Source organism: Xiphophorus hellerii, chromosome 3 (assembly GCF_003331165.1).
Source record: "Xiphophorus hellerii strain 12219 chromosome 3, Xiphophorus_hellerii-4.1, whole genome shotgun sequence".
Classification (NCBI taxonomy): Eukaryota; Metazoa; Chordata; class Actinopteri; order Cyprinodontiformes; family Poeciliidae; genus Xiphophorus; species Xiphophorus hellerii.
This window is the reverse complement of record NC_045674.1, coordinates 2984472-3001226: the sequence shown is the minus strand read 5'-3', so window position 1 is coordinate 3001226 and position 16755 is coordinate 2984472. Positions and strand designations below refer to the sequence as shown.

Below are 16755 nucleotides of genomic sequence, written 5' to 3'. Positions count from 1 at the left end.
GAGACATTTTTGTTCGAGCTGCGTCTTTAAAATGATGTTCAAAACAGCAGGCATAAAATTCACATTTAAAAAAATACAAAAATAATTTATGCATTCAATTTATGAGTTCAAAAAGTCACAAATTTGCAAGAAAAAAACTCAAGAATTTTGAAAATTCTAGAATATTTTTTAGATGAATCTCAAAATTTCTAGGTTCATTTTTCTAGAAAAATTTTCAACTTTGAAAACTCAAAATATTTCTGGAAAATTTCAGTGATTAATCACAGAATTTCAGAGGGTTGTTTTGGCAGAAATATACTCTTTTTTTCTATCTACAATGTTCCTAGTGCGCCATCGTAGTTTGGAGATCTGATGTCGAGGTTTTAGTCCGCTGACCTCTGCAACACTGATCCATTTCTCCAGCAGTCGTGCTCTCTGCTGGCTGCGCAGCTTCGTCGGCCAAAGACAGGATGCTAAGACGGCGTTGGCCAACTTGTTGAATTGGCGGACGGTGGCCCGGACAGACCAACAAACGCCCTCCCTGCCCTTCTTGTCCCTCTGAGACCACAGCGAGCCGAGGCAGTGGTACGGCACCAGACGGACAAAAAGCTCCTGGAAGAAAGATTAAAACATCCCTCAACATGAACATTTGTTTTAAAATAAGCCTCTTCAATCCTAAAAAACAAAGCAAACTCACAGTTTCTATCTTTGTGAGCTGCTCAGCGATGACAGGAGCAAGGAATCCCAGGACGCTGGTGGGTTCAAACTTTGAAGGATCAGGAGAGCTGCTGGAGCTGCTCTGATCTGCAGAGGCAGACAAAACAGTGATTTCCTCAGACAATTCAGTTGAAATATAACATTTAGATATCAGTCAGGGGAAATAAAGAGAATATGTTTTCTCGTGGGAAAGTAAATCTGGTTCCTGACTGTAAAATGTTATCTGCATTCATAAAGCCATATTTTTTATATGACAAAATAATTTTCCAGTCAGTAAAAAAATATATTGATGAAAGACCGTTCATTGCCTGGATTCCAGTTGTAAAGTTTCACATGATTTTAAAACATCACAATTTCAAGCTGAATAATTTGGTACTAGGTTACTTTATCCATCAATTCTTTACTTTAAGAACTGTATTTATGTTAATTATGGGCAATATTTATTTCTTAATTTTATTCTAGTGTAATGTTTTGCATTTCTAACTGACAACTTTTGCTTAAAATTATAGTTATAACAAAGTTACAGTCATGATTCCTGTAACCGGGCTACAGGCTACCATAAACTAGCTAACACTAACTTGTTCTACATTTTTACTTTTGAAGGCTGAAAAACACATAAAAGTATTAATATCCTCTAAAATAACTGCTTTATGAAAACATAAGCACTTGACCAGCATTTATTTGACAACTTTTTTAATTGTTCTACCACTTCAACATGTAAACATTTCCTGCAGCTAGCTAGCTAGCTCACTGGTATTTTAGCCAATTCCAGTAGTTGTGAAAACAGTACACAGTAATACTTTTATTGTTTTTTATTGTTGCTCTATTCCAGATGCCATTTTGTTGATTCGACAGCAATGTTTATTAGCATTTCAGATTATGTATGCTAGTCTCAGTAAAAAAATGCCAAACCGTTATTATTCTCCTGCGGCAAAATATTTGGACCGGGGTGTAGAGGAAGTCTGACCTACATGCTGAGAAGAGCTTAAACCAGCTTCACTGACAACAACAATCAAACTCATTAGGTTGTGTTTCCCAAACTCCTGCTGTTGTGCAATCAAACTAAAGCTCCAGCTGGATTTGAGGCTATGCTGCTGCCACATGATCGATTTACTGGCAAACAGCATGAATAGGTAGGATTTTGAGTTAATTAGCTGCTTAGCATGCAGCAAAATAAATCACTGTCAACAAGATTATTCATTCAAAATAATCTTTTAAACCTTGTGGAGAATTGAAGAGAGGTAAAGATAGAGCTGTCAAGTATTTTGCAAGGAAATAGTTATGTTTTGTAAAATTTCTTAAAATCTTTATAGAAGATGCGGCTTCCAATTCTTTCATTATAAAACTTTACTGAGGGAACAGAAAAACCATTAGTATTCATGATAGAAGTGAATATAAACCATGACAATATGTCTAAAATATTCAGTCATTTTCTATGTTATCTGCATTTGTGATTGAAAGTGGAAAGAAAATGTCTTTGAATGTCATTTGAGCAGCAGTTAAAACAGACCTATGTGTTTGTCGGGGAGCAGGGCTCTCTCACTGAGCTCCTCGGCCGTCCGGAGGAGGCGAGCTCGGAGGTCAGCAGCAGACGAGGAGTCCTGAGGCAGCAGAGGAGCCAGACGCAACAGACGAGAGGGATCTCCGAGGTTCCTGAAGTCTTCAGGATACTCTGAAAGCCACGTGCTGAACACAGTACACACTGCTCTGCATGGACAGGAGGAAACAGGAGATAGGAAAACAGCTGGACTACTAGCTTTAGTTAAAATCTGCTTAGAGCCAAAAATAACTTGTGAGAAGCAGGAAAAAAAGTTGAAAGAAAAATAAAATATTCAAGGTTTAGACGATAGTGGCTTCAAAGTCAGTAATTTAGATTAAAACAGGATAAGCTATCCTGTTTTAAAAATGTTATTTGAATTTTATTTTATTCAAATAATATGACTGTATTTGAATAAAGAGTGTGTTTAAAGTAGGGATGCACCTTTTATCGCTCTCGTTTCCGATACAGACACCTGAGGTTTAGTATCAACCGATACCGATTCCATATAGAAAAACACTGAATTCATTTAAAATGTTTCTTTCTTTTAAATACAGACACAAATGTACTGTAGTATATATTTACCAGTACAATACACTTAAATACACCAAACAGCTTCACAAGCCTGGTCACACTGTAAAATAAACAATAAAGAGACTGAAATTCACAAAAACAATAGTTTGACTACCTTGGTTTACATGTTTTTTACTTTCCAAAGGTTCAGAAAGTGCAATTAGGAATTCTAAATATAATGTAAAATAAATAATACAGCATGATGTCGCCCAGAGCACAAAGCATAGAACTGGACTCAATAGATCTGTCCTTAAGGATCGGGCAAATCCATAAGGACAGATGTTAACCAAAACATCCATAATAGCTTCACTAACTACAAACAGCCACATGTTCACATTTAATTTAACTCACTTCACTGGGTTTTATGTAACAGAAACATATTACAATATATTACAAAACTATGGAAAACCCTTAATACTTCAAAGCAAAAGTAAAACCAACAGTCAAATAAAAATTCAATCTTTCAACAGCAGAAGCAAGAAGCAGAAGTCGTTACATGGTTTCTCGCCTCTGTTTACGAGACATAAGGTGGTTTTTTTTTTTTACTCACTTGTTGAAGGATTGTCTTGTCTGACTTCTCTCGCTGTCCCCAGGCGGATTCTCTAATCTGTGAACGAGAAATAAAAAGTTCATTCAGCCAAAAATAAATAATAAGATCTTTCAGCAGCAAACACATTCATCTAGGAAATGCAACAATAATGAAACTTATTCAAGAGGCAATCCTGTGGCGATACTGTGGTGATATCCAGTCACTCTTCACACCAAAGTAAGAGCGCCCAGCAGTGTGAAAGGTGTCAACGACATTTCAAACACCACAGTATCAAAATATTGGAATCTAATTTCCAAAATAATAGGTCAGGCTAACGTTAGCCTAATGAGCTCCAACACTCGACATGAAGGTTTTTCAGTTCTGCTATTACAGCTATACTAGCATGTTTCCTCACAACATACATTTTTACTAAAACTATGGGAGGCTTCTGCACCTCTACCATCAGTTTCAGTCCATCTTTATTCATAATCCATTTACTGTCAGCCTATCCAGCGAAAGGGAGTATGGGGGAATTTTAATGGAGTTTATGTACACAGTTCTGCGAACAACAGATACTTCCAGCTCTGTCAAGGTAAATCATACCAAAATAATCTGAAATGTATGGAGAAGGTGTGCGCTGTTCTCTGCTGGTTAGAGCTCTGCTCCAGAAGGAACGGTCCTGATCTCAGACCGTTTGAATGGTTTGACCTCAACATCAACAGGTTGTAGCATTAGCATTAGCATGTGAACAGCATTGTCCTCCTTTTTCACACAGCACTAAGTACCATTGTATGATATCATGTAGATTATAAAGCACCACCATCTTTTGCACATTCAAAACAGTCAGGGAGCTGTTATGCTTTTTTACAAATATTAAAAATCTCACTGCACTCTTGATGCACCCTAAAGGATCTCTCACTTAAACTTATCCTTGAGAAAAATGCTCAACAACTGCATTTCTAAGAGACACTGGACTGATATAGGTTTTAAAAAAGCAGTAAGGAACTCCATGCAATGTCTCAATGACTTTAGAAAGAGTTTTCAGGTTTTATAAATTACAAATACATTTACAATATCTGATTGAATTTGCATGCAAACCAGAGTATGTTGCATGACTACTGCAACCTAAATTTTGTCTGCATGAGAGGAATTTACGAGAACTTAAAGTATTTCTCGCTTATTGAAGAAGTGCCAAGGAGGCAGTATAAATCAAGGGGTAGAGAAAATACCAGGAAAAAGAATGTTGAGGAAATATTCCTCTAGGAATCAGAGCAGAACAAATGTGTCATTTTTCTTTGTGCTGAGAACCATTAGTGTGTATTTATGGTCGGATGTTTTTCCTCTCATTCAACACAGAATAAACAGTCCCTTGTCCCAGAGGAGTAAAAGTCCTACCAGACAGGATCAGACTAATTCAGGCAGCACAGCCGACCAGACAGGAAGCAGCTTCAGTTGCTGCAATAGGAACTGCAATAATACTCTATTTTTAATCCTCGACTTTGACAGTTACCTACCTGTCAATGAGGATGTCCAGCACTCTCTCTGTGGAGGTGAAGGACCGATAGGTGGAGAGGAAGATGGAGATGAAGGAGGAATCTCCCAGTAAGAAAGAGTGGAGGAGGTGGAGCACCAGCTTCTCTTCCGTTCCAGCTTTCACGCACTGGGAACGGGAAACGTTTGACTGGAAGTCAACAGGAAGAGAGAAGAAGACACTTGACATGCCTGCAGAGTTTTCTGAAACAGAGTCAAATTTAAAGTAGCTTACCACTGGATTGTTAGGGCCAGCATGCTGCTGTTTGACCACAACCGTGTAGACAACCCCTTCCTCTTCCTCCTCCACCACAGTGGACTGTAAAGCAGGGAAAATGTGAAGAAAAGCAGATTTATCTATGTAATTTATCTACACTCTGCTTCCAGTCAGCCAGACTTTGTTTTGATCCTTTAAACTGATTAATTCTCAAAGTCTTCTGAAACTCTTTCTTTTGTTTGGATAAAAATAAGGAGATGATTTCTTGTTTTTACCTTCAAACTAAACACTCTGCAGTGTTTATTCTGGACAAATGCCCCCCATGTGTAATGAAAACAGTGCACACATCTTTGAACTCATTTCCTACATGTAGCTAAAGCGACCCTGGTTTAGCCTGAGGGAAAGTCCCTGACACAGTTACCCCATTTTGCTGCCCTACTAACTCACAGACCCCAGAGTGCAAGCTGCGGCGCCAAATCCGGCCATTCTTACCAAATCCAGAGGACAGTACCAGGTAGTCTTCATGGGTGAGGACTCCGCCTAAGAAGACAAAACAAATCGCATCATGAGGTTTCATATTTGAAGGCTTTTGGATGGTAAAATCTAGAAAATATTTTTGAAAAATAATGACAAAAGGGCAGAATAGAAGTGGAGATCAAAGTTTTAAATGTTTTAAAAGGTTAGGCCTTTGAAACAGATGACATTTCTCAGATTTGAAGAATAGTTTTGTTAGAGATTCCAGAAGAAGAGCCAAAATTACTGAAGCTTTCTGCAGTTTGTGCCTGTTGCTGTGCACTGTCAGTCAGCAGGATGAAGGAAGGCTCCTACAACATCCTCTTGACTACAAGAAACTCAAATTCAACTCATCTGAAATATTCTGGTTGCGGTGTCAACCACAGTGTGCAAACAAAATAAGTGACCGTCAACTCTCTCAGTAAGGAAACTTCGTTTTAAACTTCAAGCAGCCTGACTAAATATTCAGTCATATCAAATACTTTATGATATCAGAGAGTACTAAAGCCACACTAGGATTTGATTTAAATTACAAGAATAAAGTTATATTATTATGACAATCATAATATTAGTGAGATAAAGATCCAATGTAAAAAGTCATTAAATTACCTGAAAAAAGTTGTTTTAGCAAGAGTAAAGCTTCAGTAATTATCAAAATCTGGCATCATAAGCTGGTCCAGTCCAAGATTCTTCCTTCAAAATAGACACAATCCTTTCAAAATCCTGCTATTGATAAAAAGTTTATTTCCTTATTTGTAAAACTGATCCGAGAACAGTACTTCACAAAATGCTCAACATTCTTCATTGTAATTTTCTATTATGTTTCATGGAGGAATTAGGAAAGTCATAATAACAAATTTTATAACAAATAATTATTGCAGTAAACAATAATATTGTTGTTTTGAGACTATTTTAAATAATTACATGGGTATTGGCCTAATAATGCAAGTTCGCATGCAAGTAATATTTCTTGTCATTCTTGTTGCTGGAAACCAGCCAGTAAAACACCTAAAAAAATACCCCAAAAACAAATAATGACTCACATGCTATCACATGCAGACAACCTTTCTAATCAGCTCCAGTCCAGTATGGTCAATACACAGAAACCTGCCTCTGCAGCATTAACGCTCAGGCTTATCACACTCACACACACACACGGCTCTTGGGTTGCAGGATCCTGCAGTCGAACTCAGGTTGCACAGAGCTAATGAGTCACATCTCTCTCTCAAAGAGAAAAGAAGTGTGATATGTGCAGCTGCTCTCCAGAGACATTTGAATACTGCCAAAACAGACAGAGCGATAAGAGGCAGATGACCTATTACTTAACACAAACTGCACAAGTGGTAGTGCATCACATTATCTGAAGGTACGTTACAGATAAATCATGTTTTAAAAATGAATAAACATGTTCGGATAATATTTTGTAGTTATTTATCGTACAACCCTCAAAGTTTTACAAAACCTTTTTCTTTTATATCTTCAAACAGAAACAGCAGTCTCTTTCTTTCATCCCTTCTTTTCTTTTACATTTCTGCACATAAATAAGAGACCGCTTTTTACTGAAAAGCACATAAAACCCATGCAAGTGAGCAAATAAAGAGGATTTTTATCCCAATTTTCAGAATGAAAGCGTTTAAAATTATGAAAATGATCTTTCTGTATTGTTGGTTGTATTTAGATTACAACATTTAACTGCCACATCAACCAATATTGGAGTTTATTTATGTTGTGCAAGAGCCAAGCACTGGGTGCAATCTTCAGACTACTTGCTCTGACTGAGTGGCTGTGAGTCAACGGTTATGATTTCTATAACACAATGGAAACACCTTGGAGACACACTCTGATGAGAAAAACACCAAAAATCCTTACATTCCCTAAACTTTGACAAAAGCAAGTTTTATTTTCCAAATATAAAATCCCAAAGATCCAACTCAAGTTAGCACTTGGAAAGGCAAGTTCAAGATCCCAGAGCGAGCTTAGTGTCCACGTTCACAGCAAGCAGGAGAGACATATGGTCTGACCCACATCAGGTTTATGGCTTAATTAATCATAATAAACCCATTTAACCTCCAGTGGCCTCTCTCACGTTGCCAGAACTTGGATCGTCCGAAGGTCAGTGGACGCTCCTTACATTCAAAGGGCATTAGAAACAAACATGTTGATCCACCTCTGGATTTTATCTCAACCAGTTCTGGACAAACCTGCCGAAATTTCTGTCTTTTCCTATGAACTCAGCACATATGCACACCGAGAGCAAAAGAGAAAACTGTCACAGCAGTTACCTCGTCCCGGGCAAGTACAGGCAGGTAGGAATCCTTAAGCTTCCTGGAAATCTTCAGGATAAAGCCGTGAACATTTCTCCCATTTTCTCCTTCCCTTTTCATCTGCGCTCCCCTCGTTTCCAGAAATCCTCAGAATCCAAACCGATTTCTGTAGGTTTATCTCAGTAAAGCATGCCTCTCTACACACACAACGCCAGGCTTTGTTACACACCTGAAGCAGGACTCAAGTCAAGTCCGGCCCCCGGCAGGAGGCATCATATGGACACACCCATTACACACACAAACACACCCCCTCCCACGCCCACACCCACACACACACACACACTCCGCAACACTTTAAGAACATGCAGGTATCCATAAAGCAGTTAAAGTGAATTCCTTTTTTTCTACATGCCTATATTACATATGCATACAAAATGTTTGCATCAAAAGGATAATATATTCACATAATCAAAGGCCTCCATCAGTGAACACCCACCCCTACACGCACACACACACACACGGGCACGCCGAGACAAAGCCCTGAAGCTTTTTCCAGAACAATGCCCCCTCTCTTCCAGTCTTCCCCCTCTCCCCTGCTCTGCTTCCCTTACGGATGACCTTCCCATGTAGATAAACCAGTTGGACCATGTATCCGCTTTAATGCAGTGCGACATTCATCAAAGCACCCGCCTGAGGCTTATGCTATCATTTAAAAAAGCTAACCTTGTGTTTGTAAGCTATAAAAAAAAACTCCACATGTACTAGTAAGGAGGCTATGTTTGTTTAAGCAGCTTATATCATTAAAGAGGGAAAAAAAACTCATGATATCCCATTTTTATAACTCTGAGACTGTGAATAAGAGAGAAAATGTTGAAAAACTCAACTGTCTACACCCGCCTATCGTTGCAGGGTTACAGACGAGAGGCGGCGTAAACACTGGGAAAACATCCACACTCATGCTTTAGGACAATTTAGAAAGGCTAATCAGCCTCTCATGGATAGCTTTGGACTTCCAAAGCCATTCAAATAAACGCCAGACAGAAAAACCCAAGGTCAGGATTCAAACCCAAGACCTTCTTATTGCAGGCCAATAGCCTGAACAACGGTGTGGCAAGGTTATTATAGTTAAATAAAACCAACCAAATAAGTGAAACTTCAATTGAGAAAACATTTTCCTTAACTAAAATAAATAAAAACGGTAATTTAACTAAAAGGAAATATATTGTGATTTCATAAAAACTAACTACAATATACTGAAATTATGCAGATAATATCCTTCGGTTTTGTGTTTATGAATATATTTATTAGCCTTTCAAACTGATGTTTTATTTTTATGTTTACAACATAAAAATAAAAGACATTTTTATTGATCAGTCCTCCTCCTGGTGGTGCTTATGCTAGTCTGCAAAATGGCGACAGCAAAACTGGAGCGAAAACTTCACAACAATAATTGAATACATTTTTTGAAAATGGTACCTTCTGTTAAGCATTCATTACCCAATCGATGTATACATAATCATAATATAATATTTCACCTTTTGAGTTCTGTCACTAAAAATGAACAGAAGTATGAAAAATCTAAAACTACTGTAACCCAGCTGTGTATTCCTATCTGAAGTAAAGTCGTTCCGGTCTGCATTTACCTCAAAGGAAACTAGCCTCTGCAAAGTCGTCTTTATCCAGATGCTGCTTCTAAAACCTCTTCGGATTTTTGAGAAATTAAATCATTTCCAGCGGAGCACCAGTCTTCTGAAGTCTGACTAAATGTGTGTCAGTTAAAGCAGAACCTTTTTCTTCTTTGTTTAGTTGTTGACTTTTCAACAACTACTTGTGAATAAGAGTTGTGAACACAGGCTGCTGAGAATCACATGAATCGAAGTGTTTTTAAAGTACTTTGCAGCTTTTCATCTCTTGGGTTTATTGAAAAAAAAAAAAGCATCCACTGTGTTTATACTGTTTGTCAGATCGGATCTACTTTTGGAGTCCTTTGCTCTCTTTATTCTTAAAGTTCCTTCAGTTCCCCCGGTTACATACAGGAAGCACATAATAAGTGGAAACAAACACAGGAAGCAGGACATGCTGCTGTGTTGAGAAGCTATTTCTCTTCCTTTCTCCTTCCATCAAAACTAAAGCTGCTTTAGCTTCTCCTAAACAGCGTCATTTATTAAACAGCACCAAATGAGGGAAGAAAAATCTCTCTTTTAATCTTTCACCACGTCCCAGGAGACTCCAACCTCCAAAAAATAAAATAGTTCCACCATTTTTCCTCACTTAAAAGCCTCCTGGTTAACTTTCTGTGAATATTTTAAACTGTTTGTCCAAACCTGAGGTCATAAATGCTTCTGGAGGCTTTATTTAAAGATAACCATTGTTTTTTTGGTTTTTTTGAGTGTTCCACAAACCAGACCTCTTCCTTCCTATCTTTCTCTTTGCTCCTCTTTGCACGCTTTCATCTATTCATTCCCATGGTGGCTGTTATCTAAGGCCTTTCAAGTAAAACTCTTGCATACTCAAGGCAAACAAGTTATATTCTTCAGTCCTGATTACATTTAGAAATATTAGTAAAGGAGCAAATTAAGGTTTAATGCAACACTGAAAAATGTGCAAGCATGACTGAATCTATTGTTACACTTTCTGTTTATAATACTTTAACTAGGGAAGCTTGGAACTGGAATATGACACTTTTCCGAATGACTGGCATGACGGTATACAACAGCTATCCTCTGAAATAAAAATATTTGCATTGCATTTTAGAAACCGGCTATAGGAACAGGTCTGTTCACTTCTGCAAGGTAAAACAAGTACAATAATTTCCCCACAATTCTCTGAATCTGAAAACTAAATAAACATCCTTTAGCTGGATTATGCTGCTTCCAGGGGATAATTTTCAAAAATAGCAACAAAAAAGAGACAAATACAGATTGTCATGCCTTCAAACCATTGTTGAAAGCACAGATGACTTTTTAAGCTTCTGACAGGTTAATACTGAAAGTATGTATTTTAAGGCAACACCACAATCACATTGTTTCCTTTTGCAACATCATGGGAAAACAAAAAAAAATACAAAATATCTCGTAGTTTGGTTCATCGTCGGATACAATTACACGCCTTCTGAAGAGCATGATAAAGATGCTGACTGAAGCTGATAAGGAGATTTTACTGTCCACGGTAAAATGAATTCTTCAATCAACCAATTGGAAAGGCAACTCAGAGAGAAAGAATCCATCAATTCAAAGGGGCATCTTGTAAATTTCACTGACGGACAAATGCCATAAGTTTTGGATATATATTCTGTGGTCTGATGATTTTGAGAAAAAAAAGGGCCAAAGTTTGCAGGTCTGACATTATCAACCCAATAGTAAAGTATGGGAGTGGCAGCATTATGTTGTGTGGTTACTTTGCTGAAAGAGGGAGAAAAATCACTAAGGAAGTTTGGGCTCATGTTGGTCAGTGTGTTGGAGAGGCCATCACAAAAACCCTGACAATGGGACTAATCCCATTGTGGAAACTTCTGTAAGAAAAGGAAACTCACAGTTATCTCTCATTTTCTGGCACTTTAGAACTAGAAATCATTTTCCTAACAAAAACATAAAAAGTGTATATAAGCCCTTTTTATATGTATATAAGCTTCTGCTTTCAGCTACAGTTGCTGCATTTGGTCCAATCTTGTAACAAGAACATTTTCTATTCTCAGCTGTTCAATCATTTGTTGGAGCACAAACATGTTTTTTCTGTTTTTGTTTGGTATAATAACCATTTTATAATCAATCGGCAAGCTTCGTTATTCACCAGAGGTTATCGCTCCTGACTCAGATATCCAAGTTTCCCTCATTAAAGTATGAGTAAAAGGCCTGTATTGGATTCCACTTTACTGAATGTCCTTGGAGACAGACTGGGAAACTGGATAGCGTTCATGGTGAGAGCAGGTGTGCATTGCCTCAGCTGGTCAAACCACAGCATGCATTATTCACTGAAGCCCAGCAGTTAACTTGTGACATGAGAAGAAATGTGATCATTTTAGAGAGTCAAGAAATTTAAAGGAGTTTCTCAAAAGTTCAGGATGAAGTTAAACAATAGAACCACAAGCAGGTCATCTGTTGTACAGAAAAGAGTCGGGATAAAAGGTTTCCAGCCTTGTGGTTATTTGTGAAAATACAAGTCAGAAAACAACATCTGATCCGACTATGTGAAAATCACGGTGAAACCATCTGTTCAGGCCTCACTAACTCCCACTAAACATTAACAGAGCTGAACGCTCCTGTTCACATTTAGCAAATCCTGAATTACTAAACTCTGAACTGCTTAAAGACTGAGTTGCTTGAACAACAACACAATGATACCAACTACTGTTGCTCACATAAATCTGTTGCCAAGAAAACAAAGGGATTTGTCAATTATGCTAATTATTATCCAGTTATGCTAACAATCATTACAACAGAGAAAAGTGCTAAAGCTAATTAGTTTTAGAGTATTTTGGTAAACAAAAGTCAAAGAAGTTGACAAAATGCTAATACTGTACAGTTCTGAGGCAGCCCAACAGTAAGTGTTCATGTCAATAATGATGATGATAAATTGTCTCTGAATATTTTACAGATTTTTGCAAATATTTGCTGATTTGCATTAAACATAATAGATTAGTTTATTGAAGTAGTTTTCACAGATTCTTGTCAAACACCAACCAGGTAGCCTCTAAGAGATTGTTTAAAATTATTATTAACTATTTTAAAAAAAAGAAATTAGCATAAAAAATAACTGACAATTGAAAATTATTTGAATAATTTAGTTAGTGTGTGCAATATCTGCACAGGACTGCTTGGATGCACTGTTTAAATAAGACGTTATATTCTCAAAATCAGCATTCAGATTATAAATTGTGAACTGTGTTTGGAAATGTATTACATCTTTTCATGACTAATACCTGTGGAGTAGATTAAATGTATGATTTTTCTGCTGAACCATGGCAGAAAAGCAGCAGGTTATGTACACATACACTCCCTTTATGTACGTCACATTGGCTTTATTTCCTCTGTTTTCTGAAAACCAGGCATCTGATGTTTATTCAACAAACTAAACACTAAACACAGATCATGCGGTTTCATGTGACACTGCTCTGAATGCTGTTAGTTGTGATGAAGCAAAATGAGCCTACAGTGTGTAAATCGCTTTAATGTGTGAACCTCGGAGAACAGATGATATCGGAAGTATCATTCATGGTTTATAAACGCCATGAATGTGTTCACAGAACTGAGCCGTGGCGTCTGCGCCAACTTCCCTTCACAAAGTTCTGCTACACGCTGCATGTGGAGAAAAACAAACTTACCTGTGAATTTTCCAGATTTTCGCTCCTCCCTGACTGGCTGCTTGGGGTTCCCCCGTCAGGAGATAAGGGCCGGTAGCCAATGAGAGGCACCTCGCTGGACTCCACCCCCGGCAGGTTATAGCCACCTATTCGCAGGTTACGGTGGAGCATGGTGCCGGCTGCCACAGACAGGAAGAAAACACAAAGCAAGTAAATGGTCAACCTTTTACTTAGATCATAAACACCTAAACACGAATCTATTGCTAAACGTAACTTCGAAAGAACTTCTTTTGAAGTTACGAAGTCCATTGATTATGACCTTCCCAAATTATTTGCATCTTATGACAATAATTGCCTACATATTGAAACCTGTATGTTGGAAGAAGTCTGTTTGGGTTTCACACTAATGCACACAAGAGCTCTTCCTTTACCATTCCTGATTTAAATAGAGCACAAGCACAGGGGAGGAGTGCAACAGGGTCATGTGCTAAGCCTATTTGGCATGCAAATACAGAATTACATTATCTGAGTTGCCAGGAACACAGCAGTCCAAGGCATACTTAGTTTGACATTTGTCAGAAAAGTATCTTTTTCAAGTCTGGATCAGCAAATAATTTACATCCCTGCTTAAAAACAAAACAACCAACTGTGAAAATTGTGGAGGTGAACAATCCTTTGCCTATCTTCATGTAGAAAACCAATTTGCAATATTTTGAAAACACTGCGATTATAAAGTAATTCCAGTTATTTTCCACCAGGTTTCCTGTGAATTTCAGCTGTAATGTTACATCATAACATTTCTAGAAACAACAGCATGGCAAAAAGGAACTTTTTTTTGTGGTGCGTTCACAGTAGTGCCAGGAAATGGAAATATCTGAGTTCCTAGTTGTAAGAACACCACCTAAAGTTTGACATCCACTCAGAAAGTGGGAGAAACTTTGAGTACCTCCAGTTAGAATTTCAAGATGGCTGCTACTTGCAACTTTAGTAAGTAAACTCTGTTAATTTTATTGCTAATATTTGTTGTTTACGTTGTTTTTCCACATTTAATCACTCACACAACTAGTACTTTTTAATGTTTATTTAAATGTGTATATAACAAGTATTAAAACACTGTTTATTCATATAAATATTTTGCATTTATATACAGAAACTGTGAGAAAAATAAAATGCTAAAAAAGCAGTTAGCAGCCAAGGTCTATAGTGTATCTATGAGGATGCATTAGGATTCAAACTGAAGCTTGTTTCTATTATAGGGGATGACAAGGAGACAGAAAAGTAGAACTATTTATTTTAGTATTTTCACTTTTCTTTCTGATTTTGCCTTGTTTTAAAACATTAACACTTAAAAATTTGACCTTATCACATAAATAGACCAAATCATTGAGTTATGGCTTCAATTATAAGGGACACCAAAAAAATTATCAGTAATTATTCTATTTTGCTTTTCAAAAAAAAAAAGCAAAATATAATATTTGCTTGCTTTTTTTAACAAAAAGAAAACGTAGAAAAATGAAGCTTCTTCAGTAGTGTTCAAGTAGAACCAGGATTGAAATAGCGCTGGAACGTAGTCTGCTAGGTTCAAGCGAAGCTCGGGAAGGCAAAAAAAAGAAGTTCGGTTCAAACACTGTTGAAGCAAGAATTCCTTGAATATTAACTGCTTGTTGCAGTAAGCAATTAATAATTTAATTGAATGATAACTTTAAATGAGCTTGATCATTTCCATTCTGATGATTCATAGTTTTTATTTAACTTTTTCAGTTGTTTGTGACTTTTATTTATTGTTTAGGATATCTTCCACTTCTAGTGTTAAGTGTCCTTCACAAAACTGATGTTTATGCACTTTGAAAAGGCAAACATGCATTATTACGTAATTATCAATATTTTACTTGAAAATGGTCTCAAAATAACAATAGTTATTGTTTATTGGGATAATTTATGATCCAGCAAAATCTGTTATCATGACATTTAAATGCTTCTTGCGTTTAAATCTGTATTAATCAGGAACTAAGACGCTGTATTAGAGTTCTGTTCTTTTACATTTTACATGTAAAACCAAGTTGAGCTCTAGAACAAAGTCTGAGCTGAAAGGGTTATGAAGCAATTCAGTAACTTTTAAGGACATTTCCGATGAAAGAAACAGAAACAGTGGAGTTAGTGATGGGCAGCAGGCCTTGACTCATTTGTTTAACTCAGTCACTGTCCCGGAAGGCAGGCCTTGATTTGCATAGCAACCTTTCCTTCCATTTCCCTTTCCCCTCTTCGGTATTTGAGGTGAAGATAGACATCGCGTAAACACTGTTTGAGGAAGAAAGGTGTAGGAGGGATAGAGATGTCCTAGTTGATAATGTAAAAGCTGATGAATACTCTTGTGTTGTGATTTTAGCTTAAAAGGTTTTGATTCTGCATGCTGTGTAAAACCCTTTGACTGTTCTCCCGAGGAAGACATACAGAATCATTTTTATGAATGTAAAAGACTGCATCGGCCTCAGCCTGGGTAATAATAACCTTCTGGATCAGAAAATAGCTCCATAAAGCAGACCCAACTTTCTTCTTCTTTCCTCGTCGACTCATGCAGCTGCCTTTGTGCAACACTTTGTCTTACATCATCCCGGATTTGCTGTAAGATTTAAGATTCTGCTCGGTTTCTCAAGAGAGCAGCGTTGCAGTCTGCATGAAAGGGGGTGGGAAGGTGGGGATGGGGGGGAACAGGCTGCAGGGGAAACAAGGCATCAACAGTGCAGCATGTGCTCTCACCAACGGCTGTGCAGAGGTCTGAAAGGCTGCTATTCAGAGGCTCTGACCAAAGCAAACAGCCCACATATGACTGAGGTATAAACACACACACAGGCACATAAAGCTGGACACTAAAGTCACACCCTAAAGAGGCATTAGATATGCTTCAGATATGTTCAGTCTGGATCCTTCAGAGAGAAACGCTTGAAGCTATGAGGGTGGTAAAAGTTTCTGCGTGCTGACACTCCCATTAAAACACACAGCAGAGAACTAACTGCTTCCTACTGTGACTCAGATACTGGATGGTCTGAATAAAACAGGCAAACAGAGAAACACAGATCGAGGCAGCTATGGGTGAACTCACTGAGAGCTGGGTCGCCACTTATCCAACTGTCAGGCGGATCAGAGGCAGCATCTGAGGACCGCTGCCGGGTAAAGAACGGCGGCTCGGCTGGGGGAAGTCGCGCCCATCGGTGCCACGGTCACCGCCGACAACCAGGAGGGAGTTTCCGTCCCTTACCTCACCTCTACGCCCTCCAAAGAGTCTCCCCCTCTCTATCAGCGTCCCCCACACCTCGCGTCTGTCCAGCCTTCAGCAGCTGATAACGCACTTTGGTGTGGCAGCAAACTCTCTCCTCCTCCTCTTCTTCCTCCTCCTCCTCCTCCTCCTGCCGCAGCCGCTGCTGCTCCCCCTAACGTCGCAGTTCCTGGATGCGTTCAGCTCTCTGCGCTCTAGTAACAGATCCGTCTCTCTGGGTGGCTCACAGCGGCGGTGTGAGCCGGACACCGCACACAACGCTCCGCAGACGGTGTGCCGCTCAGCCAGGGAGTTGGAGCAGCTGAGAGACGCGACGCGGACGC

General features: G+C 38.4%; 1 protein-coding gene across 2 annotated transcripts in view; it reads right to left on the bottom strand.

The window, feature by feature from the left end:
* The window catches only part of rgl2 (ral guanine nucleotide dissociation stimulator-like 2), a 28882-nt gene extending 12167 nt beyond the window's left edge, over positions 1-16715 (bottom strand). Inside the window, exons 1-9 of one of the 2 annotated variants that reach the window (XM_032558007.1) lie at positions 16259-16715; positions 13180-13337; positions 5575-5622; positions 5101-5184; positions 4850-5016; positions 3357-3413; positions 2207-2403; positions 677-783; positions 376-591 (exon numbers count right to left, since the gene is read on the bottom strand). In XM_032558007.1, the coding sequence (XP_032413898.1) occupies positions 376-591; positions 677-783; positions 2207-2403; positions 3357-3413; positions 4850-5016; positions 5101-5184; positions 5575-5622; positions 13180-13329 (1026 nt within the window). In that variant the 5' untranslated portion in view covers positions 13330-13337; positions 16259-16715. Of the gene's footprint in view, positions 1-375; positions 592-676; positions 784-2206; positions 2404-3356; positions 3414-4849; positions 5017-5100; positions 5185-5574; positions 5623-7877; positions 8115-13179; positions 13338-16258 lie in introns of those variants that run through there. The other variant, XM_032558008.1, reaches the window with a different exon arrangement.
* Positions 16716-16755: the final 40 nt, after the last annotated feature.